General features: G+C 42.7%; 1 protein-coding gene across 9 annotated transcripts in view; it reads right to left on the bottom strand.

Moving 5' to 3' along the window:
* USP6NL (USP6 N-terminal like) overlaps positions 1-24965 on the bottom strand; it is a 215753-nt gene that overhangs the window by 77603 nt on the left and 113185 nt on the right. For all 9 annotated transcript variants that reach the window (XM_073328781.2, XM_073328776.2, XM_073328783.2 and 6 more), the window contains one exon: positions 7773-7812. In XM_073328781.2, the coding sequence (XP_073184882.1) occupies positions 7773-7812 (40 nt within the window). The remainder of the gene's footprint in view (positions 1-7772; positions 7813-24965) is intronic.

The following is a 24965-nucleotide window of genomic DNA, read 5'->3' as shown; positions in this document are numbered from 1 at the left end:
ACATCTGTGCTGCTGTAGTGTGTCCTGTGTAGCCGCTCTTTGCCGACAGGAGAGAGCTCTTCTGCTGGCAAAAAAAAAACCACCCCCAACAAGCAGCACTGGCTTTGTCAGCAGGACAACAAAGTCTCCCACCAACAAAGTGCTGTCCACACTGGCGCTTTTCGTCAGTAAAACTTTTTTCAGTCAGGAACGACCTGACCAACAAAAGTTTTACCAACAAAAGTGTGGTGTAGATATAGCCTAACTCAGTGTAACTGCTAAATACAAGGTGAAACAGATTGTTTAGCATAAATAGTTAACACACATTTCAAGGGACCATTCAAGGTGAAGTTATGAATTTAAGCTCCCAGGCTTTACTAGACACTAAAAATCATGGTCTGAATAGACACACTGGATTATGGATTATTACAACAATCTGTAACCCACTACCAAACCCCACCCCAGCTGCTTTTTCCCCCCTCCATTCCTTTCTTCCCTATGACTGGAGGGGTGTTAATGAGCCACTTAAGCTTGAATGGTCCCTCGAAATGTATGTTAGCCACTTCTGCTAAACAATCTGTTCCACCTTGTTTATAGCAGTGACACACTGAGGCTATGTCTATTCTAGAGCCCATACAGTGCCACAGCTGTACTGCTGTCTACGGTGACAGGAGAGAGCTCTCCTATCGGCATAATTAAACCATGCCCAATGAATGGCAGGAGCTATGTCAGCTGGCAGTTACACACTGGCACTTCTGTCAGTGTAACTTATGTCGCTCAAGGGTATTTTTTTTTTCAAGCCCCTGAGCAACATCAGTTTTACCTACTGAAGTGCTAATGTAGACATAGCCTGAACTAGTTTCTCAGACCGGAAGAAAGCTTGTGTAGCTCGAAAGCTTGTGTCTCTCACCAACAAAAGTTGGTCCAAGCCTGAACTAGCAGAAATAGGGCTGAGGCCAGGTCTAAACTACAGACCTATACCGGTATAATCACATCACTCATAGGTGTGAAAAATCCAAACACCTTAGCAACGTAGTTATGCTGACCTAACCCCTGTGTAGACAGAACCGTGGGGGTGGGACAGCTTCTCTCACCGTCTCTCGGGGAGGTGGATTAACTATGACGACGGGAGAAGCTCTCCCATCAGCATAGTAGCTTCTTCACACACAGCACTACAGCAGTGCAGCTGCGCCACTGTAGGGCTTGTCTTCACACACAGCGATAAGTGTCCTTACAGTTATTTTCCATCTTTAAATTAAATTCCATGATAAAATTCATGAAGTGAACTGGAAAACAACTTGTTTTTAACAGTTATTGTTCTCTTCATCCATCTAGCCTAAGTCTAGAGGTAAGGACAATCCACTTGTATTAGATATCTTACTGTAATTAAACCATGTATACTCCTACTGTTTTGTGTAATAAGATAAAGACCAACTATTTCAGAAATGCTTTTAAAAGCTGTGTACACAACTGCACACAAAAGCTTAATTTACACATACACACACAAAACTTCTGTACTGTCACACAGGGTTTTGCTAGAAAAAAAAGTTACACTATATTGATAATTGCCCCAGAAGATGTGTGGAACAGCCAAATGCCATGTGTAGGCTGATGATAGCATTGTACTGTGTTAAATAGAAACACACCAGAAATAAGCTCCTGCCAGTCAGAAACCATAATAGTGATTTTATAGCATTTCAGGCCATTATAATAGAGTAGAAACACAATGTGCATAATTTTCTCTGACTCACCTATAAATAATATGGCAAGCTATTGTTAGTTCATAATGTTGGGTATTAAAAAAGGAAGGAAACACTCATGAGATAGCTTTAGAAAAATCTGAATGTGGATGCACAACAAAAATTTCATTTTTAAATATGCTGATCCGTAATTTCATAAATGACCCCATATCATAAATTGACCCCATGTGGATTTACACTTTAGAACTAAGGTAATAGTTAAGTTCTGATCAGCAGAATTTATGCAGAAATAAAGCAGATGGATATAACTACAGGTCTGAAAACCTGAAAGAAAGTATTAGGAAGTTAAAGGTGTCCATAGAGCGTTTTCCACAATAAAGTGGAAATGAAAAATATGGTCATAGTAAATACATGGATGACATTATAATGAAACAACAACATTATATCCATTTTCTTGGGTGGTTTAATACCATCAGGTATTAAACTAACAGGGTCGAGTCAGATATTGCTACTTTGCCAGTCTTACTTATCTGACTTTTCACATTGCATTTAATTGCCCTGAGGTTCTTGTGGAGTTTCATGCTGTTGAGGCACCTTTATGAGATTTTGCAGATAGAAAATAAGAATATTTTTAAAAGCTGAAGATGCCAGTGTCTATCTATCTTGTAACATTTAGCTTAAAAAGGAACTGTAGAAAAACTGCTGACTCCCACATATCTTAGGTCTAGATCATTGCACTCTTTTGTTTTCACAGTGAGGCTGAGAAAATACAGTGATCCCTTATAATAACCCTGTAGCAGAAGTTTTCCAAATTATTTCTCTGGATGTAATTTAGGCTGGGAGGGAAAGGGGGCAAATTGCATACAAGTCTCCAGTAAAGCAAGCCAGGTCTCTGCTCTGGGCAAGTTATTCAGTTAGTTGGTCAGAAAAATAAAATCCCATCTTCTCCCTGAGCCTCTAATGCTGAACTCTTTTCAGTTTTAGGTTAATTCAGGCTTCTTGTCTCCTGGGTCAGTCTATGCTGGTTCTTAAAGCCTTCTCAGTTTGTGTTTTGGACAGTTGTGGGTTGTTGTTTTTTTTAACCTAAGCAATGCGCATTTTCACATCCAACAAGAGTTGCTTGGAATACATGGCTACATCTCAAGAAGCACATTGCAGAGAAGACGGATACTACTGCTTTATCAGGAAATCTAGAGTCCATGTAGTAGTCTCTGAAGAAAACCATTGTTCTATCTTCTGGGGTTTTAAAGGCTACGTTTAGGCTAAGTAGGTTTTAAAGGCTACGTCTACACTAGACACCGCTGCAGCTGGACTTCTGTAAGGTCTCCTGTGTAGCTGCTCTCCCACCTCTAACGAGCAGGGGTAGCTATGTCGGTAGGATAGCATCTTGCACCAACACTGCACTGTCCACACCGGTGCTTCTATCAGTGTAACTTATGTTGGTCGGGGTGTGTTTTTTTCACACCCATGACTGAAAAGTTTTACCAACAAAAGTGCTAGTGTAGACATAGTCAAACTTGGAAGTATTTTTGCCTCTGGGAATACTAGAGTCAAACTGAAATTGGGAGGGAATCTTATTCCAAGTAAAATAAATAATGGGCTATTGGAAAGGGATGAATCTTAACTGGCAAATATCCATCTTTATGACACTCTCTTATTTATTATTAATATTGCAATAGCACCTACAGTAGAGAGCCTAGGGTAGTGCCTTGGTAGAGACCCCAACCAAGGTCAGGACTTCATCATGCAAGGTGCTGTACAAACACATAGTAAGAACTATTAAAATCGGAAGAGTTTACAGTCTAAACAAACAAGACAGAGCAAGGAAAAACTGACACAGAGTTAGGGTTAAAAGAAAAGGAGTACTTTTGGCACCTTAGAGACTAACCAATTTATTTGAGCATGAGCTTTCGTGAGCTACAGCTCACTTCATCGGATGCATACCGTGGAAACTGCAGAAGACATTATATACACACAAAAAGAAAAGGAGTACTTGTGGCACCTTAGAGACTAACCAATTTATTAGAGCATAAGCTTTCGTGAGCTACAGCTCACTTCATCAGATGCATATCGTGGAAACTGCAGCAGACTTTATATATACACAGAGAATATGAACCAATACCTCCTCCCACCCCACTGTCCTGCTGGTAATAGCTTATCTAAAGTGATCATCAGGTGGGCCATTTCCAGCACAAATCCAGGTTTTCTCACCCTCCACCCCCCCACACAAATTCACTCTCCTGCTGGTGATAGCCCATCCAAAGTGACAACTCTTTACACAATGTGCATGACAATCAAGTTGGGCTATTTCCTGCACAAATCCAGGTTTTCTCACATCCCCCCCACCCCCATACACACACAAACTCACTCTCCTGCTGGTAATAGCTCATCCAAACTGACCACTCTTCAAGTTTAAATCCAAGTTAAACCAGAACATCTGGGGGGGGAGGGGTAGGAAAAAACAAGAGGAAACAGGCTACCTTGCATAATGACTTAGCCACTCCCAGTCTCTATTTAAGCCTAAATTAATAGTATCCAATTTGCAAATGAATTCCAATTCAGCAGTTTCTCGCTGGAGTCTGGATTTGAAGTTTTTTTGTTTTAAGATAGCGACCTTCATGTCTGTGATTGCGTGACCAGAGAGACTGAAGTGTTCTCCGACTGGTTTATGAATGTTATAATTCTTGACATCTGATTTGTGTCCATTTATTCTTTTACGTAGAGACTGTCCAGTTTGACCAATGTACATGGCAGAGGGGCATTGCTGGCACATGATGGCATATATCACATTGGTGGATGTGCAGGTGAACGAGCCTCTGATAGCGTGGCTGATGTTATTAGGCCCTGTGATGGTGTCCCCTGAATAGATATGTGGGCACAATTGGCAACGGGCTTTGTTGCAAGGATAAGTTCCTGGGTTAGTGGTTCTGTTGTGTGGTATGTGGTTGTTGGTGAGTATTTGCTTCAGGTTGCGGGGCTGTCTGTAGGCAAGGACTGGCCTGTCTCCCAAGATTTGTGAGAGTGGTCAGTTTGGATGAGCTGGTTTGAAGAGTTTGAAGAGTGGTCAGTTTGGATGAGCTATTACCAGCAGGAGAGTGAGTTTGTGTGTGTATGGGGGTGGGGGGGATGTGAGAAAACCTGGATTTGTGCAGGAAATAGCCCAACTTGATTGTCATGCACATTGTGTAAAGAGTTGTCACTTTGGATGGGCTATCACCAGCAGGAGAGTGAATTTGTGTGGGGGGGTGGAGGGTGAGAAAACCTGGATTTGTGCTGGAAATGGCCCACCTGATGATCACTTTAGATAAGCTATTACCAGCAGGACAGTGGGGTAGGAGGAGGTATTGGTTCATATTCTCTGTGTATATATAAAGTCTGCTGCAGTTTCCACGATATGCATCTGATGAAGTGAGCTGTAGCTCACGAAAGCTTATGCTCTAATAAAATGGTTAGTCTCTAAGGTGCCACAAGTACTCCTTTTCTTTTTGCGAATACAGACTAACACGGCTGTTACTCTGAAACCTGTCTATATACACACAGAGACCATGAAACAATACCTCCTCCCACCCCACTCTCCTGCTGGTAATAGCTTATCTAAAGTGATCATCAAGTTGGGCCATTTCGAGCACAAATCCAGGTTCTCTCACCCTCCGCCCCCCCCCCCCCCCACACACACACACAAACTCACTCTCCTGCTGGCAATAGCCCATCCAAAGTGACCACTCTCTTCACAATGTGCATGATAATCAAGTTGGGCCATTTCCTGCACAAATCCAGGTTCTCTCACTCCCTCACCCCCCTCCAAAAACCACACACACAAACTCACTCTCCTGCTGGTAACAGCAGTAGAGTGAGTTTGTGTGTGTATGGGGGTGGGGGGGTGAGAAAACCTTGATTTGTGCTGGAAATGGCCCACCTTGATTATCATGCACATTGTAGGGAGAGTGGTCACTTTGGATGGGCTATTACCAGCAGGAGAGTGAGTTTGTGGGGGGGGGGAGGGGGGGGGGGAGAAAACCTGGATTTGTGCTGAAAATGGCCCAACTTGATGATCACTTTAGATAAGCTATTACCAGCAGGACAGTGGGGTGGGAGGAGGTATTGTTTCATGGTCTCTGTGTGTATATAACGTCTTCTGCAGTTTCCATGGTATGCATCCGATGAAGTGAGCTGTAGCTCACGAAAGCTCATGCTCAAATAAATTGGTTAGTCTCTAAGGTGCCACAAGTACTCCTTTTCTTTTTGCGAATACAGACTAACACGGCTGCTACTCTGAAAAGAGATAGGGTTAGACACAGAGAGATGAAGTGATTTGGACATCAGAGACAGAGCCAGTTATAGAACCCAGGTCTTCAGTTCAGTATTCCATCCACTGGACCATGGTGCCTCTCCTAATTTTACCTTTTAAAACATTGCATAAATTTGAAGGTGAATTGGTTTATAACATACTTCAATGGTTTCTGGCATTTAAGCATTCAAATGACCTATGCAATGAAGTATCAAAAGCAGTTATTGAGCAGTCACACGAACCCCATCCATGTTACACAAAGAAAAGCAATTTAGGCTGTACAGTGGAACATGTATGAAGGACAGGTTGTGACCAAAGGGAAAAGAGTTTCAAATTTAACGGGAAAGAAGTAAAAGACTCCTTATGTAAACTACAAACTGGTCAAAACACCACCAATATTTGCTTCTGGGCATCACACAAGGTCAGAAATGATACAGGAAAAAGCCTGGGCAGGTCCCCACTGCCAGAGAAGTTAATTAAAAAACCCTCCATCTTTTCTTTATTATTAGCCCACAATGAACTTACATGCTAATTGCCCTATCAACTACTGTGGTAACAGACATTTCAGAGAACTAAGCGTCACTGACTGGAGTAATGCAAACCGCAGCCTCAGGCCAGCAGAGGTCAGGATATCACCAAAAGTATAACTAGAATACAATGTAATTATAAAAAGTAACTACATTTGCAACTTAACATTGGAAAGTGTACAATTAATATAGTTCCTATGCAAACACTCTGTCTGGGACAGTATTATTAAAACATGGGATATGAGAATTAGACACTATTTTCATAGCATAGCTTAAGGATACTATATATCTCATGCTTAGTTAAGTGAATCAGAGCTTCAAGTATCATATATGACAATGAAAAATAATTGTTAAGTTGTCTAATATTTGAGACCATGAACATTCATAGCCTCACACACAGCGGTGTCCTTCTGATTAAAATGAAGTTAACAATATATGCTCATTATGCTATAAATGCAATGAAACACTGCAGGAAAACAATGCAGTTTCAGGTTGCAGAAACACGCTGTCATGAACCAAGAACCACCTAGCAATGCAAAACAGACAGGGACTCGGGGATTTTTCTTCTCCTCTCATAAGCAGCACTCCTTTCTCTTACTCTCTCACACACACACTGCCCTATACTGATCCCCATCAGCTTCTCTTGGTAGCTCAGCATATTGCAATTTTCCAAAGAGACAGCTTTTAAAGGCTATGAGAGTTGCATTTGTTCAAAACACACACTCACCCCCACCTCCATGCACTAGGAGAAGCTGATCTGAGCAGCACAGAGACATTAACTTGAAAAGACAATAGTAAAGGGTATCAATTAACCAAAGGGAACTGAACTAGGGCAAGAGCCAAGTGTAACTTGAAATATTTCATTAACAGAATTGCCTTCTTATTAAGCAGCAGCTCAACATGCAGCCACATTAGGGACTTATGTTTGTCCATAATTCATCCAGGCCAGCAGAGCCTGGGATGTATGTGAAGGCAGCAATGTACAAAAAAATGCAATGACCTTTTGTGGTTAACCCAAGAGAGGTGTTAACAGTTCCAGAAGGACTTAATGGCATTAAGTCGTATATGAACAGAAATGCAGTTCAACCAAAAGTGTGATTTTTTAGAGGAGATTGCCATCCTCTAGCAGATGTGAGAAATGTGTTTCTTTCAATATGAAAGTCCATAGTATGACACTATAGCCCCCAGTTATAAAAAAACTTATACATATTATAAAGGACACACTGTCAAGTGTTGACGCTTACTTACAGTTTTAAGAGACGTGAGCATAGGACTTACCCTTTCTATTACTGCATCACGAAAAGGAAGCTCCTCTGAACTAAAAACCAAGAAAAAGATGTTAGTGCTGCTTAACTGGCACATATTCATTTTTTTCATAGGTTCTTACAAGTATGTAGTTACCGAGGTGAATGCAGAAAACCAACTGTTAACGCAAATTACTGCTAGATTTCCAGCAAGCGATCACAACAGCACAGAAGAGCATTGCAAGGGTTTGTGCAGTAAGAGAGTCCCAACAATTTTAAAAAGCAAAATACAGATGGCATAAATAGAAAGTAAGCCATCTGAATCAACATGGGTTAACCTAGCTTCAAAAATAGTGTCAAATGCTTATTAGAATACATTAAAAAAAAGTTATTTTCTGCCATGAAAAAAGCCAGTGAAATAGAATTTAAAGTCATTGTCCTACAGGATTTCTAGATGTATACTGTACAGTTTCAAATAAGTTAATGAAATCTTTTCACCCAAACAAATGTTTCTAATGAATAGCTCTGTCTTATAAAGATTAGCTAGTTCCAAAATATGGGCCCAGCAATCCTTAGTCCATTTCATATGGTTTTCAATCAATGCCAGTCCTATTTAGTAAAAATTGTTTGAGTCTACCACTTTCAGCTAAAGGACATGAAGACAGGTTCTTATTTTTTTGTATTTTACTCCGTTTCGTGACAAAGATTGACTCAAACCATCTTTGAACTAGAGGGAGAAGCTTCAATATTTCAATTACCTAGTAAACTCACTCAGATTGGTGGGAAAAGTGCATTTAGTGCTTTTAGTAGGTATCTAACCTATAAAGAGAATTCTTTCATTTCTCACCCTAATTCGAAAAGGCAGCTTGAAATCATATGAACTCAAACTGATAATTTACCACCAAAGCCTCTTTCAGGCTTTCTAGGTATATGAAACCCTCAAAAAACACAAGAGCAAAAATAATAAGGTCACTTATGTGCAATTGTACCTGAGAACAGCTCTGGACTCACAAGCGACACTACCCTTTGAACACATAGGGTAAGAGCTGAGCTGTCATGCCAAAACCCTTAGTGCTTGCAGAGCAACAGACTCAAAAAAGGGGGTCTTTATATGATTCACTATTTTAGACACCACTTATACTGTAAGGAGAAAAGGGACAAAGTTGAAAAGGTACTAATGTTTAAGCTCAATCTATCAGAAAACAAATCTATTCTTTTGCCAACCTAGTGGTCTAGATAGGGGGCCATTACATGCCAGCTCCTCCAAGTTGCACAAGGGCTAAAACAGGGGTTCTCAAACTGGGGGGAGGGTCATGAGCCCGGCCAGGTGCAGTGGCTGTCAGCCACAAGTGCCTGTTACATTAAATTAAATTCCTACATTCTTAATTTATAAGGGGGTCTCACTCAGAGGCTTGCTGTGTGGAAATGGCCACCGGTACAAAAAGTTTGAGAACCACTGGGCTAAAGGGACCCCTGCCAGAGCCAGAAGGAAATTGCAAAGGTAGTTTAAAGCCTCCTTCCACCTCTTCATTGCTCCTGCAGTCAACACAGAACTGAAGGAACACAGAGTCCAGCACAATATGATTAAGTGATGTATGGTCACATTCACTTCCTTTAAAAAATGCTGGCATTTAAAATCCGGGGTCTACATTTGAGCTGAATATTGATGAAAAAGAATTACTTTATTATTAGAGCTTGCCCAGGGAAACACCCTCTACAGAATTCCCATGTTTATGTCACATGGCTTCCAGCACACATACTGGAAACTAACGTGAAAATCCAGACAGTTAATCTTTTGAATAATATACCTACAGTAGAACAATTTGATCAATTAACTTGATAACATTTTAAAGGTATCTGAATGCCTTTCTGAAAAGAAACAGCAAGGTAACAACTTCTAACCTATTGAAAGGCAGCTTGACTATCACACGGCTGACTTGTTACTTTATGTGCACCATTATTCTATCATACAAGTTTTTCTTTATACAGTAAAAGCTGTTTTATCCAGCATACTGGGGGAATGGGGGGTGCCAGTAGGTGAAAAATTCCAATTAACTAAGAGGGAGGAAGTTTGGGTGTGGGAGGGGGCTCAGGGCAGCAGGTTGGGGCACAGGAGAGGATGCGGGGTGCTAGATCTCGGGGGTGCTCACCTCAGGTGACTCCCTGAAAGCAGCGACCTATCCCAGCTGCTCCGAGACGGTGGCCCAGCAGGCAGCTCAGTGCACTGCCTCCAACCACAGGCACCGCCCCCACAGCTCCCATTGGCTGCAATTGGGAGCTGTGGAGCTGGTGCTCGGGGCGGGGACAGCATGGGGAGCTGCTTGCTGCACCTCTGCCTAGGAGCAGCTGGGACAGGTCGCCACTTGTGGGGAGCTACCAGAGGTGAGTGCCCCCCAGATACAGCACCCTGCCCTGTGCCCCAACCCGCTGCCCCGCACCCTGTCCTGCACCCAAACTCCCTCCCAGAGCCCACGCTCTGCACCCCTTCCCACAGCCCAACCCCCTGCCAGCCCTGCACCAACTGGACTATAAACTGGAATATCCATGAAGATAAGGAATGACATTTTATGGAGCTTTCTAGTGGTGAAGTGCTGGATAAAACAACTTTTATTGTATATCAATTAAACCATATTAAAGTAGGCCCTCAATTATACTCAATATCACCTAAAATTAAACTACCTTGAATAAAATTTGTAATAAATAAATACAACTTCACTCAAAAAGAAGTGTTTTCAGGTCTTCAATCACCACCTTCATTTTCCCCAAGTGACAACTCTCAAGTGTCTTGTTCAGCTGCTGGCACCATCTGCCTGCACCCGGAGATCTGGCTTCATTTGTGTTGTATGAATATACAGTAGCTGCATTCCGCATGACCTTATGGATTACGCAAGCAACTAGTTCCAAACACACAAGAGATGCCTTTTCTCAATGCCAAGGCATATCAAAATCAGCAGCAAACAGGACAGTGTTCTAAAGTCTCCATATTTCTATGCGTCTCATATAAGACACACAGCTATTAAACCAAGCTAGTCTGGTTTGGCAGCTTAACTTTTTAGTTGTGGTTTGTTTTGGACACTAGTTTACTATGTACTGCATGTGTTCTACACTGTCCTACCTCAGTCTAGCACACCGACTAACTCTAATTTTGGCTCCACCTATAGAAATACAGCAACTGACTTACAAGGGAACTGCAATATGTAAACTTTATACAGAACTGCAGTGCTTATCCACACAAAGGAAGACAGTCAGCTGGGTCTGCTGAGTAGACGTAAGAAGGCTCCTTTCTCTTGTGAGGTGTGTGTGTGTGTGTCTCTCTCCTCTTTATAATAGATTAGTTTAGATCAGAGGTCCCCCAACTGTGAGGCACGCCCTTAGAAGAGGTGGGGAGGAATGTCCGGCGGGGAGTGCAGCAGGCATGGGCCAACCCCCATAGGGGGCAGGGAGGGAGTGCCACCCAGCCCCTCCCTGCACCCAGCCCCACTCTGGTCCCAACCCCAGTCATGTCCCTGACTCCTGGCCCTGTCCCCAGCCTCAGCACAGCTCTGCTCCTGGCCCCATACCAGCCCCCAGCCTTTGCCACTGCTCTGTTCCCAGCCCGGGGCTGAGGCCGGGAGATGCACCTAGCCGTGGGTCCGGCTGCCGGTCTCCACTGCGGCCCGGCTGCGGCCCCGCTCCTGCCCCCAGCCGTGGCCCCAGCCTCGGCCCCCTTAGCCTTGTCCGCTTTCCTCTCCTCCCTCCCGCTCCAGGCCACAGCCTGGGGGAGGGAGGATGCAACCCTCAAAAGTTTGGGGACCGCTAGTTTAGATAAACTGATGAACAAATTAAAACTTAATCCTTTAATGATGGGCTTGAACAATAATATACCTAGCACCTTGATAGCACATTAGAACATCGAAGCTCTGTACAAATACTAAAAAATCCTCATGACCACTCTCTGAGATATTATTCCCATTTGGCAGATGGGAAACTGAAGTAGAGACATTGAATGACTTGCCTAAGGCTTCAAAGTGAATCAGTGGATTGGAACTCAGGACTTCATAGGCGCTGGTCCTACATTCAAGTCCACTACATCACACTGCCCATGCACATATACCAACAAAAAAGTCTATCACTAAAGGGTTGGAGAAAGGCACACAGCTGATGAGCTCCCTCATCCCTTAGGATATTAAATAAAAATCAGTGAACTCCCCTTTTCTCAATATGTTTTGTAAGTAATGGGGCTAATAAACTTGAATATAAGAAGCCACTTGTTAGGATCAGAGATAAGGAAATAGTGGTCATAACTGAACCTAATTTTATTACCTTCTTTTTTTATTTTTTTATTACCTTCTTTGCATATCAATTTGTGGCTTTTTTGTCTTTCAAAGTTGTTTAAAGCTGCATTCTTCTATTTTTAGATCAGTGCACACTGTCCAGTAATAATGTGAATTCCTAAATTAAATATTATCCTCCATCTATTTTCTACCTTGTGAAAACAACTTTAAATAGTTATAGTAATATGGATATGGGGAATATGGAGAGGGAGGGAAAGAGTATCAGGCTTTAATATAAACACCTTCAAGACATGCTACTTGATATTCAAAGAGGGAACCAGGAAGAAAATCTTTAGCCATGACAAATTTAACACACATCTAGAATAAGGATTTAATAGCAGCAAAAGCTTAAGTCTTTTATTCTCTGTAAAAAGGATCCACCGAATTGCACTGTACAGTCAGCTTAAATGGGCAGAAATTAAAGGTCATTACACCTGGATGTATTTTTTGTCCAAACATACATAAAGAGAAGGGCGTGGTGTACTGGTCTAGGCATAAGACTGGGATCCAGGAACTCCAGAGCTCTAATCTGGGCTCTGACACAGACTTACTCTGTAGCAATGGCCAAGTCACTTATTCCCATCTACAGAATTGGAATACTACCACCTCCCTGCCTCATAGAAACATTGAGGATTAGTTCATCTTTGCAGAGTGTGCACATGAAAAATACTACATCACACCAAAGAAACCATATTTATTTTTGAGCAATACAAAAGTTTTGCTGGCAAATGCACATTTCTATTAGGTTTGAAGTGATGAATGAAATTAGATCTTTCAATTTATTATGGCCTGTAAGGGGCTGGTGCAGGGTTTCATACATCTTTCAAAATACAGAGACCCTCACATTACTCATAAGTTGTCTAATATAAAATTGTTTGCATATTTTATAACACTTTACAACATTATAACCACAGATATATGTGTTTGGCCATTATTACAATAAGCTGCATATAGTAATTAGCAAGCTCCAGTGCCAGTGAAATAAGTCAAAAAAGCTGCTGTCTCAAAACAAAAGGAAAGAGTATGAATTCTTAGACTATAACTGAATACAACCTACTGCCTCTCTTTAGCAAACTCATATACAGCTCCACTGTTACAGTTTAAAGCACAATGTAAACAATATAATTGTATATATTTTATTAATAAATAATAATCATAATAATACAGTAGACTTCACCCCATTCAGTCATCAGGTTTGTTTGATCTTCCAAATTCAAAGTTGTTTGTTTAACCCTAAAGGACCAAATTCACCACTGGCACAGGCCAGTACACAATTTGGCTCAAGGTGTTGTGACAGAGTTCCTCGTCTGCCTTGGTGGGCCCTGTGCTTATTGGTGGATTTGCTTGCCTCAGAGATTCACGGCAGCTCACAGTTTGGCCACTTTTGCTAGTGGCTCAAACCTGCCGTTCACTCAGCTAACCTCATCACTGACCAGCATGGGGAAAAGGAAGGAGAACAATCCCAGCAGTCTCTGCTGATCCACCGAGTGTGTCGGGGGACAGGCCAGGGACCTTCCCCTCTGGTGGAACCCACAGTCCAGGTCAACTCCTCTGGTATCCAATGTGGGGGGACAAGAGGAACCCAGGCCCACCCTCTACTCTGGGTTCCAGTCCAGGGCCCTATGGATCACAGCTGTCTACCATGCTTCCTGTAACAGCTGTGTGACAGCTGCAACTCCCTGGGCTACTTCCCCCTGGCCTCCTTCCAACACCTTCTCTATCCTCACCACAGGACCTTCCTCCTGATGCCAGATAGCGTTTGTACTCCATAGTCCTCCAACAGCATGCCCTCTCAGTTCCCACTCCTTGAGTGCCCCTCACAGACTGAAGTGAAGTCCTTTTTAAACCAGCTAGGCTGGTGCCCTGATTACCCTGCTTGTCTTAATAGATTCTAGCAGCTTCTTAATTGGCTCCAGGTGTCCTAATTAGCCTGCCTGCCTTAATTGGTTCCAGCAAATTCCTGATTGTTCTGGAACCACCCCTGTTACTTTACCAAGGGAAAAGGGACCTGCTTAATCAGTGTAGCTGTTGCACCATGTTTGCTGTATGAGCGCACTGCACCAAATCAATACTAAAGGAATTGGCTTTAAAAATGTAATGAACATTTTGAATACTCCAATTTAGGAATAAAATTGTAGTAATAATTGGATTTATATATCATCTTTCATTCTGAAGGATCCCAAAGCTCTTTATAAACTTCACTGATATATAGCATACTGAAATGCAGTCATGTCTGGGAGAGAGGGCTACAGCCAGGCCAAATAGCACACAGTGTGGAGGTAGGGGAACGCTGGCTGGGAACGCTGGCCAGGAACACCAGATCACATCTTTACTTGTACCTAAGTTGCTATAGGGTCTTCAGTGTCCATGCATGGTCGACAAGATCCTGGTTTTTTAGACTGTTTCTGAAAGACCTTCTGTGTATGGTACATAGTTTATCTGTTTTAGAAATATGAAGGACTGAATTTATTCTCTCAGGATTCAACTTGATGGTTCTAGGGAGTATAAGCATTTCAAAACTGATGTTTAGACCACTAACCATCCCTCCAGATTGAGATAGGGAATGCTTAAATAGGGAACGCTGAAAATCAAAGTTCTAAACTACAGAAAAGGAGGACATATCTATTTCCAAAAGACATACTGTGACAGGGTTGGGCCAGATGGCTACAGGAGAGTGATAGAAGGCCCCAATCCCACTCAGATCCTTCACACCAGGAAGGCTAGGCTCCAATGCAGAGGGAATGGAGGGTGGGTTGTGGGTTTGCATCATATCTCCAAGAACGACAGCTACAGTAAGTAACCGTTTCTTCTGCTTCGAGTTGATGGTCCCTCGACCAAAAATTTGAATACCTCGGCACCTCAGGTAAGCGGCCACTGGCACTATGCACTTTGTGAATACTCTTGCGGCTGATGAGAGACCAAATGGCAGCGCTGTGAATTGGAAATGGTGCTGGCTCAGCACAAAAAGGAGGAAGCGCCTGTGCCCTGGGAAAATAGAAATATGCGTCCTTCAAGTTGAGGGTGGTGTACCACCTCCAGGATGGGAATAATGGAGGCCAGAGAGACCATGCAAAACTAACTTCTTGAGAGACTTGTTGAGGTGGCACAGGTCCAGAATGGGTCTGAGGCCCCCTTTTGCTTTTGGGATTAGGAAATAGTGGGAGTAGAAACCTTTCCCCTTCAAGTCTGGAGGGACCTCCCTTACCGCCCCCAGCCGTAGGAGGTTCTCGACCTCTTGAACAAGGAGTTGCTCGTGAGAAGAGTCCCTGAAGAGGGATGGGGAAAGGGTGTGGTAGGGAGGGGTGGCCACGAACTGCAGGGTACAGACTGAAGATTTTATGTCAAGCACCCAATGGTCTGAGGTCAGCCATGACCAGGCCGACCAAAAGGGGCGCAGGCTATTGAGGAAAGAGCAGGGGGGTGGATCCTGGGAAGTGACAGGGGCACATCCTCAAAATGCCAGCTTCTGGCTTTCTTGGCCTCTAGAAGAACCAGGCTGGGCAGAGGAATGAGAAGATGAAGGGTAATGCCATTTAAATCCTTTGTCTCTGTCCTTCTTCCTGTAGGAACTAGACCAGGGGATGCCCCAGGACCTCAATGGAGGTGGGGTACAGAACAACTTTCTAGCCTGCTGAGGGGTGCGTAGGTCCAACGAACGATGGGTGGCATGGTAGCATTAAGGCCGTGAAGCCGTGCATCAGTCAGCTCCGAAAAGAGCCCTGCTCCTTCAAACGGGAGGTCCTGAAGGCTAGTCTGCATCTCCTGGGACAGTCGGGAGGATTGTAACCAGGAGCTGTGCCTTGTGACCAACACAGAGGCGACTACCCTGACCGACGAGTCCGTAGCATCCCAGGCCATCTGGAGGGCGCCTCTCAGGTGTCCTGTGCCTTGTAGGTGGAAACCTTGGCATCAGGGACCTGTCTCTTCTAACCGGGGACCGAGGCTGCGGTGATGTGGTCCGGTGATCGGGGACACTCCACTGCTTTAGAGGGTGGTCCCATAACTGGCTTGCCCGTAGATGCAGGGGCCTTAGCCGGGTCCATCACATGGCTTGGCCTCTGCGGTGCCGGACAACCTACTTGGCTGCTGGGCCCGCTTTGAGCACAGATGACCCTGCTAAGGGCCGGGACCCCCCGCCACTCTCAGGAGTCAGAGGTGAGTCCCTGGCTGGGAAGGGGAACGGTGCCAGGCGTGGAGTCCAATCAAGAGGGCTCCGAGGTAGGACGAAGCACAGCCTTCATGGAGGGCCCTCAAGCAGATATCCCGCTCCTTTTGAGTTCGAGGGTGAACGTTTTTGTAGATCCTGCACTTGTCCTTTCTGTGGAACTCCCCCAAATATTTTAAACAGCTCTCGTGGGGGTCACTAATGGGACTCTAACTACTAGTCTAACACTTAATGGTCCAAGTATCTATCAACCGAAAATAAAGGAGACAGAACAATGGACTGTAAGAACTGCTAACGCTCTTGCAATGGAAGACAAGGCGCTCTGACTAACCGTCATGGGCGGTAAGAAGGAACTGAGAGGCCGTAGGGTCAGTGGTGCCTGGTATACCAAAGCATGAGCATGGCATTACAGCCGACCCTATAGATACTGCAAAGGCAAAAATCTCTGATGACTGTGCACGTGAGTGCACACACACCTACAATGGAATTGACATGACCAAGCACTCGAAGAACAACATTAACCTTTTGGACTGAAATTTTGAGGTCTGTGCAGAGACCTAGAGCAGAAGGTTCAATTCTGATCCTCACATTAACAAAAAGAATGACAAAGTGAGGGATTTCACAAGCAACCAATATGATCATGAAGTAAAATTTCAGAGAGCTAAATATGCACAGATTTGATAAGAGATTAGAAGCAGCAGCAATGTAAGTCTGCAAATATTTGATGGATGGAAAAACAAAGGTGGGAAATTGAGTTATTTAGTGTGGTATATGAGGGTAAAACTAGCATAAATATGATAAAAAAATTAAATATATGAGGAAAAACATCCTTAGACTGAGCTATATATTGGGCTGTGGTATACCTAGCCAAAGAGAAAAAGCAGAATTTCCAATATTTAGGACTTTTACATCACGGCTGGACAAAATATTAGTAATTATACCTTAGGGGAAAATGCCTGCATCGTCAGACATATTGACTAAGTTATCTAATAGAATCAAAAAGGTAAAAGAGAAAAAGATCTATGACACACAAAAGTCGTCAAAAGAGTGATACTTAGTATAAAAATACTATGATATTTAGCAGTAGGATATATTCTTGTTTTGTGTATGCAAACATGTCACCCTTTCCTAATAGCTTTCAAACCGATGTCCTATAATGTGAAATGAGCCAATAACAAAATATTCTAGAGCTGCTGATCTCCATTAAAGAATTAACTGACATTGTCATACATAAGGTAACTAAAACTACTAGTATAAATCAGAGTTTATCATATGAAATCTTACATGGGATGAGTTTTGATATTTATCACTGCATTAAATTATTGTAAACAGAATGTGTCAGAAAATAAAAACAGACCTTTAAAATGAACCAGAAGATACCAATTACTTTTACAAATAGGAATAAAACAATGCATTAATTTTACATTTGTTCAGCCCCATCTTTAAATTGTTCTACCCTTATATAGAGTACATCTAAATGTTAATTTTGTTTGTGTTTCTTTCCCACACACACACACCATTATTTTAAGTCCAGTGCTGAGCTCAGAACAAAAACCAAGATATCCTTTTGTATAACAAAATTAATTTGGAGGTGGGTAAGGAGGTAGCTTTGTGGATGTTTATGGAGAATGCCTCCCAAATAAGTAATGGGTAACATGGGTCAGTGCTGTGCATATCCACCTTTAAGTCCCTCCTCAAAACTCTTTGTTGCCATGACGCTACACAAAACTTGACAACAGTTAGACTGCTGGTGTGTATGACCAATGCTTATCAGCAATATGGCTTTGTGCTGTCCTGTCTGTATCCATCTGCTGTCTCAGACTTTATGTAATGAGTGAAGAAATGGTACACAAAGTTATTGAGGATACCATAAGAAGAAAACATAAGGAAAATCCATCCTGAGACACAGATTTTCCTTCTCACTTAAGGTAGGCAGATAACTAGGGCCCTACCAAATTCACGGCCATGAAAAACATGTCACAGACCATGGAATCTCGTCTCCCCACCCATGAAATTTGGTATTTTGTGTGCTTTTACCCTATACTATACAGGTTTCGTTGGGGAAGGGGGGGGGGGAGACCAACATTTCTCAAATTAGGGGTCCTGACCAAAAAGGAAGTTGCAGGTGGGTCACAAGGTTATTTTAAGGGGTCACGGTATTGCCACCCTTACTTCTGTGCTGACTTGAGTGCTGGGCGGCATACCATACCATGCTACCCCTACTTTTGCACTGTTGCTGGCAGTGGCTCTGCCTTCAGAGCTGGGCTCCTGGCCAGAAGCCGTCACTCTCCAGCTGCTCAGCTCTGAAGGCAGTGCCGCCGCCAGCAGCAGCGCAGAAGTAAGCGTAGCCGTACCGCAACCCCCCCCTCAATAACATTGCGACCTCTCCCACAACTCCTTTTTGGATCAGGACCCGTACAATTACAACACCGTGAAGTTTCAGATTTAAATAGCTGAAATCGTGAAAATTTACCCCCTTTTAAAATCTGATGACCGTGAAATTGACCAAAATGGACCGTGAATTTGGTAGGCCCTACAGATAACAGTAGAAAGAGGTGGAACAATGTCCTGAATGCTATCCTTCTGATCCTGAAGGAACTGGACATAGAGATACTAGCTATCATCCACAAGACGGTTAGGAACAGACTCAAACTTGACAAAGAAGGTGCTTTTGGAGGGGCAATAGTGACCATTAAAGAATTTTCCAAAGTAGCCAGAACTAGAATTCACCTTGCAGCACCCATTTCTCACCACCTTTCAGTCTACAACAAAATGCTGATTTCAGAAATGGGTGCAATACTACTGCAAAGGAAAGATGTGTGCCATATGCATTCAGAATCTTCAAACACAGAAGCTTAAAACAATTGTTTATTAAAAGGAAAGGATGTGTGATGCAGCTGTCATTATTCTATAAGAATGTAGATGTACAGATCAAAGCTCATCCTCCATTTTGGAAAGCAGGGTCCTGTACTACAAGAGGCATGGCTGAAGTTTACAGCATGTGCACTATTGCTATATTATGCAATATTTAAATAAAAATAATTGGTTGTTAAAATACAAAGTTATCCATATCCGAACACCATCATCACATCCAGAGGTTTGCACAATTTGAAAATGCCTTGAGTGACATTATTCTGCATGCTCCAGAGTTCAGAATTCAGTCAGACTTGCTGCTTAATTTTAAAACAGGAATGATAATAATTAAGAAAAAATGATACAGATGGTTTCGTGACCTGAAGCTTGTACATCTTCAAGAGTATTTGTATATTATACTGTTAGTTATGTTTTGTAATCCTTCTAAAATATGCAATAAAAATATTTTTTTTAAAAACTGCTGAATGCCTTTGAAATCACCAAAAATATCTTTTCTTGTATTAGTAAAATGAATCTTGAAATTTATTTTGACTTTCCATTACTAACCTAAGAAAAAAACTTCCACTATGCTCATTTTAAAAAAAGCTTGACTGCACAATAGGTTATAAAGGCCAAAAGGTTAATTGGAGCTGAATTTGCTTTTTAACAGCACTTCCCCTACAATTTCACCAGTGCTGATTAGCAATGCATAATTTCAGAGAGTAGAATCAATCTAGGGAAATGCATCACATATTATAAGGCAGAATTCATGGTACACTATGTAAGGTTGTGTTACAACTTTGATAATAATTCCCTATTCTCAGGAGTAAAAAAAAAACTTCGTAAGAAAATAAAATCTCTGCCAGTCAAACTCCCATATACAAGGCCTCAAAGAGAATTTACAAAAATAAATTAAAAATTAAGTTTTGAACTCTAAATTTGTTTGAGGGTCTGCCTGAGGCGGAGATTACTCGGATCTCCCAAGAGAAGTGGGAGTCAAGTCACTATCTTGACTGACAGGCCTGACCCTTCCTCACATGCAGATGAGGAGGAAAACCCTGACAGAAAGCCTGGATGCGAGGCAGAAATACCAGTAATGTAACAAGATTTGAATTCATAATTAATCTTTGTAAACAACCAACATTTCACTGATATTTTTTAGTACACAGGCACAATTTGGTGCCACTTGAGTTCATTAATGCCTGGCTGGGCCCAGGAATTGAAGGATATTGGTTATGCCTCACCATAAACTATGGCTTTATCACATTTTCCAAAAACCTTACTTAATGTTAATACAGCTTTCCTAGTACACCAAGTTAATACAGCTTTGGTGTATGGGTTTTTCTATTTATTTCTACCTCCAAGATCAATTAAAGTTACAGTACTTCCATTTTTAATATTACTCAATGCAAAGCTGCAGCAGCCTGGTTTTCATCTTCAATTTATATTCTCCTGTAAATCTCTACTACTTTTATATGCCTCACTATAACACACAAAACATGTTTGACATCCAAATTCAAGTCAGTGAGACCAGCTGCATGAATAAGGGTTTGCAGGACCCAGGTCCATGATTGCTTTTGGAAGCCATGGTGTTATTCTGAGCTATGTAGAAGTGATCTTGGGAATGTATAAATGATGGAGCGATGGTATTAAAAGGAACTAATGTTTTAGGGACTAAAGACAATATTCCAACAAGGCCAATGCATAAATAAACTGAAATGAAAAGAAGAAAAAAACCAACATTATGCTTATCAAATGTTTCCTACTGACATTACATAGCTAGATTAAAAAAAAATCAATGCCTTCATTTGGAGGCATTTAATGGAGTATCTAACAGTTCTTGATTGAAATCCATTTTTTTGCTTCATTATTTTCATTTTTGCCGCCTGCTGCAAAAATGCATTAGGCAACTAATAAAAATTCAACACACATAAAGAATACAGTTTGATGGGGAAAAAAATGGGTACACATCAGTCTCTTAGTGAGAGAAAAAGTACTGATCTCTGCTGCCTGATGTATGCCCCAGGCAAAGCAATAATCTCCAGCATTAGCAAACTATTCTGAAACATGTTCAGTATTTTAACAGACTCTTAGAATAAAGAGAATAAAACTATGAGCCAAAAGCTCAGCTGTTGTAAACTGGTACAGCTCCACTGAAATCAATACTTGAACTAAATAGAGCTGCCTCAGTTTACAAAAGCTGAGAATCTGGTCCAAGGACCTAAATTTCAATGTTCCAATACCAAATGATAGACTTCTAATTTTAAAAAAAGTTTGTACAAATGTGCACTTTCCAGAATCAGCCCCAAACAATGCTTGACTCCAACACCTTGGTGCTACTTGCAGTCATGGGAGGCAGGTACTGAAGGCCAGGGTAGGCTAAGCCTCCCCTAACCCATGCTGTGGCCCCCCCTTCAGTCCCCCTCTCCCATGAAGCCAGCAACCTGGAGCTCAGGGCTCGGGCCAGCTTGGGCTGGGACTCCTCCGGCCATGGGGCACTCGGGGCTCTGGTCATGGCAAGAGGGGGGATTGGGGCTCCAGCAGGTGGGGGCGGGGCCTTGGGCAGAAGGGGCAGGGCCAGGGGGTTAGCCTCCCCAAGGGGGGAGTTCACCCGCCACCCATGCTTGCAGAACAAATATAGTGGTCTCTGCCCTGCAGCGTTATACTTCAATTTCAGACACGACAATGGGTGACAGCAACAAAGTGAGAGATGGGGTGAGGAAAAAAACAAGTTAAGGGACGCTTAAAGCAGGTAAGATTAAGTTTATTATTACTTGTCTTGATAGTTTTCTTTTTAAAAACTGTAAATTGATAGAGAAATCTTCATATTGCTACAGTATATTTTTGACCAACAGATTTTGAGAGTCAAGTCTTGACCAATATCTATCCCAGAATTCCAAGTAATTGTTGCCTTTGGCAGCTCTCTTAAAAAAAAAAATACTACACATCCTTCACAGATGATAGAGCTACAGAAAGAGGAGACAAAGATATACACAATTCTGCAGTGGATAATATAGATCTCCGTAGCTGATTAAACAAAGGAAATACAGGTGTATAATTTGAGACCTATTGCTTAATCACTGTATACCAGATGAGCAACTAAAGTAATTAGCTCTGACTGGTGCCAAATAAAGTATCCAAGCATACTTCAGATGACTGAGGCTGCTTAATCTTGCAAGGGGATGTCTTTCAGTGACTTGGTAGGTGAGTGAATATCTTTTATTGGACCAATTTGTGTGGGTGAGTCACAAGATTTCAAGCTGACCCAGAGCTCTTCTTAAGGTCATATTTCAGTGACACGGTGATTTCCATATGGAGGAGTGTGAAGGCTCTGGCTGCATGTTGCCAGGGACATGCCTGATTGGAGAAATAAGCAAGGAAGTGTGCTTTTTGCTGTCCTACAGCAAAAGCTTATCTACAGGCTATGCCCCTTCCACCCTAGGAAGCTGCTGAGGCTGCTGTATTCATATTAGTCTTTAGTTCTCCCCTGATGCTGAATAGCCTGAAGATTAGGAAGTGCAGGTGTCACCTTATGCAAAAGCCACTGATCTTCAGGGCCACCAAATGCTGCCTCTCCTACATCTGTCCTATGTTTTGGGAACATGCACTAGCTCTAGAAAGATGTAGTTGCACACGAGACATGCAAATATTGGACGTATAGGCTCCTTTGAAAATCCCAGCTTAAGGCACTGAAGTAAGGATACAAGCAGGAAAAATTGTACAAGGTGTTACACACACCTATCAGAGGATGCGGAAGAGGTAGTATAAACCTTAACGATAGGTATACCTGGCAGTCCACTATAATGATGCATTGTTTTGTGTGAGCAACAGTAGGGGCTCATGTAAAGACTATACTAAAATGTATTTGCACAAGGGGATAAAGTTGGGGTTGTGTGTTCCACTTTAATTTTGACATTTCTTGACTCTGAATGCTTAACTGTGCAACCTTAACATTGCCTTACTGTAGTTTTAAAATACAACTTGCAAACGGAACTCCAGCTAGCTAACAGGAAGATGATGTGTGAATTTGAACACAACAAAGATCTTAGTAAGAAAGAGTTAAGACAGAAGACGTTCTTCACTGGAGTTCTGCTAACATCAAAAATAAAATGTTTCCACTTCTGAACAAATATTTTACCTCTTAATAAAAACAAGCACGAAGGCCTGAAAAATGAACAATTAAGGAATTCAGTAAGTTCCAAATGGCATACAAATCAGTCATCAGACCTTTAAAATCAGGCATTCTTCAAACTGCTCCCACTACATGCATTGTAGGATGTAAAAATCATCAGACTCCAATAGTGATCTTCATAGTACTTGCTAGTGCTCCACAAACAGGCTGGTCACATGGTTCTTGTTTCCAGCTGCTAAAATTCATTAACAAATCAGCTAAAATAATAAAGGTAAAATCCTGGCTCCAAGGACATCAACAGAAGTTCTGCCATTGACTTCAAAGTAACCAGGATTTCACCTTAAATTCTTTTCTAAAATTACTTACCCATGCATTGTAAATGGGAGAGGAAGCATCAACAAGATAAACTCTCTATATTAAGGCAAAGTCCACGATATGAAAGTTTGAAAACACTTGCTGGTGGCTAGTTGATGAGACATGGTAGATTGATTTGAAGGCTGTCATCTCCTTGGGGGCTACCGTTTCTGGCCTCGTAGCTCATATTACCTGTGTGTCTGCGTATATGGTGTGGACCGGAATCTTTGAGGGTTGTAATATCTGCCTTGTCGTCTTTTTGTCCTAGGAGATACACAGGGACTTCAGAGTCACCCTCAAGTCCTTGAGGGTGTACAGAGACTCATCCATTTTGGCGCCGAAAAGTTTGGGCTCTTCCCAAGGCAGATCCTCCACTGTTCCTTGTACCTCCTTGGGGAAGCCAGAGAGATGCAGCCAAGATGCCCTTCTCATTACGATCGCAGAGGCAGTAGATAGTGCTGCTGTATCTGCAGAACGTACAGAAGCTTGCAGTGCTGTCCTGGAGATCATAGGTGCCGACTCCGTGGGTGCTCCCGGGGCTGGAGCACCCAGAGGGAAAAATTAGTGGGTGCTCTACACCCACCAGCAGCCAAGCTTCCCGTCCCCCCTCACCTCCTCCTCCGCCTCTGCCCCTGAGCATGCTGCGTCCCCGCTCCTCCGGCTACCTCCCAGCGCTTGCTGCCACCAAACAGCTCTAGCAAGCTCCGGGAGGGAAGGGGAGGAGCGGGAATGTGGCACACTCAGGGGAGGAGGCGGAGGAGGAGGTGGGGCTGGGGCAGGGATTTGGGGAAGGAGTAGAATAGGGGCAGGTAGGGGGCAGAGTTGGGGCGGGGGTCACCCGGCAGTATAACTGGCAGGCTGAAGTTTCACACAAACACTCAGGGTGTGGCTTGCATGCTGGAAGGAAGTTTGTGAGCAGCCCAGGTGGGAGCTATACAGCAAGGCATTGTAAGGCATCCAAGGTTGCAAGGCAGGGGTGACAGCCCCACCCTAGTCTGGATTCTGCTGCAGTATATCACACTCTCCTCATATGGTCCATGCCCTTCATAATTTTTGTTGCTCTTCTCTGTATCTTTGCCAATTCTAACTGAGCTAGGGCAACCAGAACTTATGCAGTATTCAGTATGAGGGACCATGGATTTATATACTGAGATAAGACAACAGAAAATATAATACATCCCTTTCCTAATGGTTCCTAGCATACTGTTAGCTTTTTTGACTGCCACTGCACATTGATTTTGTAACCTCTGTGATTTTTGCCACCTCACTATTTATCCTTTTTTCCAGATTATTTATTAATATGTTGCATAGCAAAGGTCCCAGTGCTGGCCCTTGAGAGACCCTGCTATTTACCTTTCTCCATGGTGAAAATTACCATTTATTCCTACTCTTTGTTTTCAATCTTGTAAC

Source organism: Lepidochelys kempii, chromosome 1 (assembly GCF_965140285.1).
Source record: "Lepidochelys kempii isolate rLepKem1 chromosome 1, rLepKem1.hap1, whole genome shotgun sequence".
Taxonomy (NCBI): domain Eukaryota; kingdom Metazoa; phylum Chordata; order Testudines; family Cheloniidae; genus Lepidochelys; species Lepidochelys kempii.
Note: the sequence above shows the minus strand (reverse complement) of the source record. Positions and strands in the feature narration are given on the sequence as shown.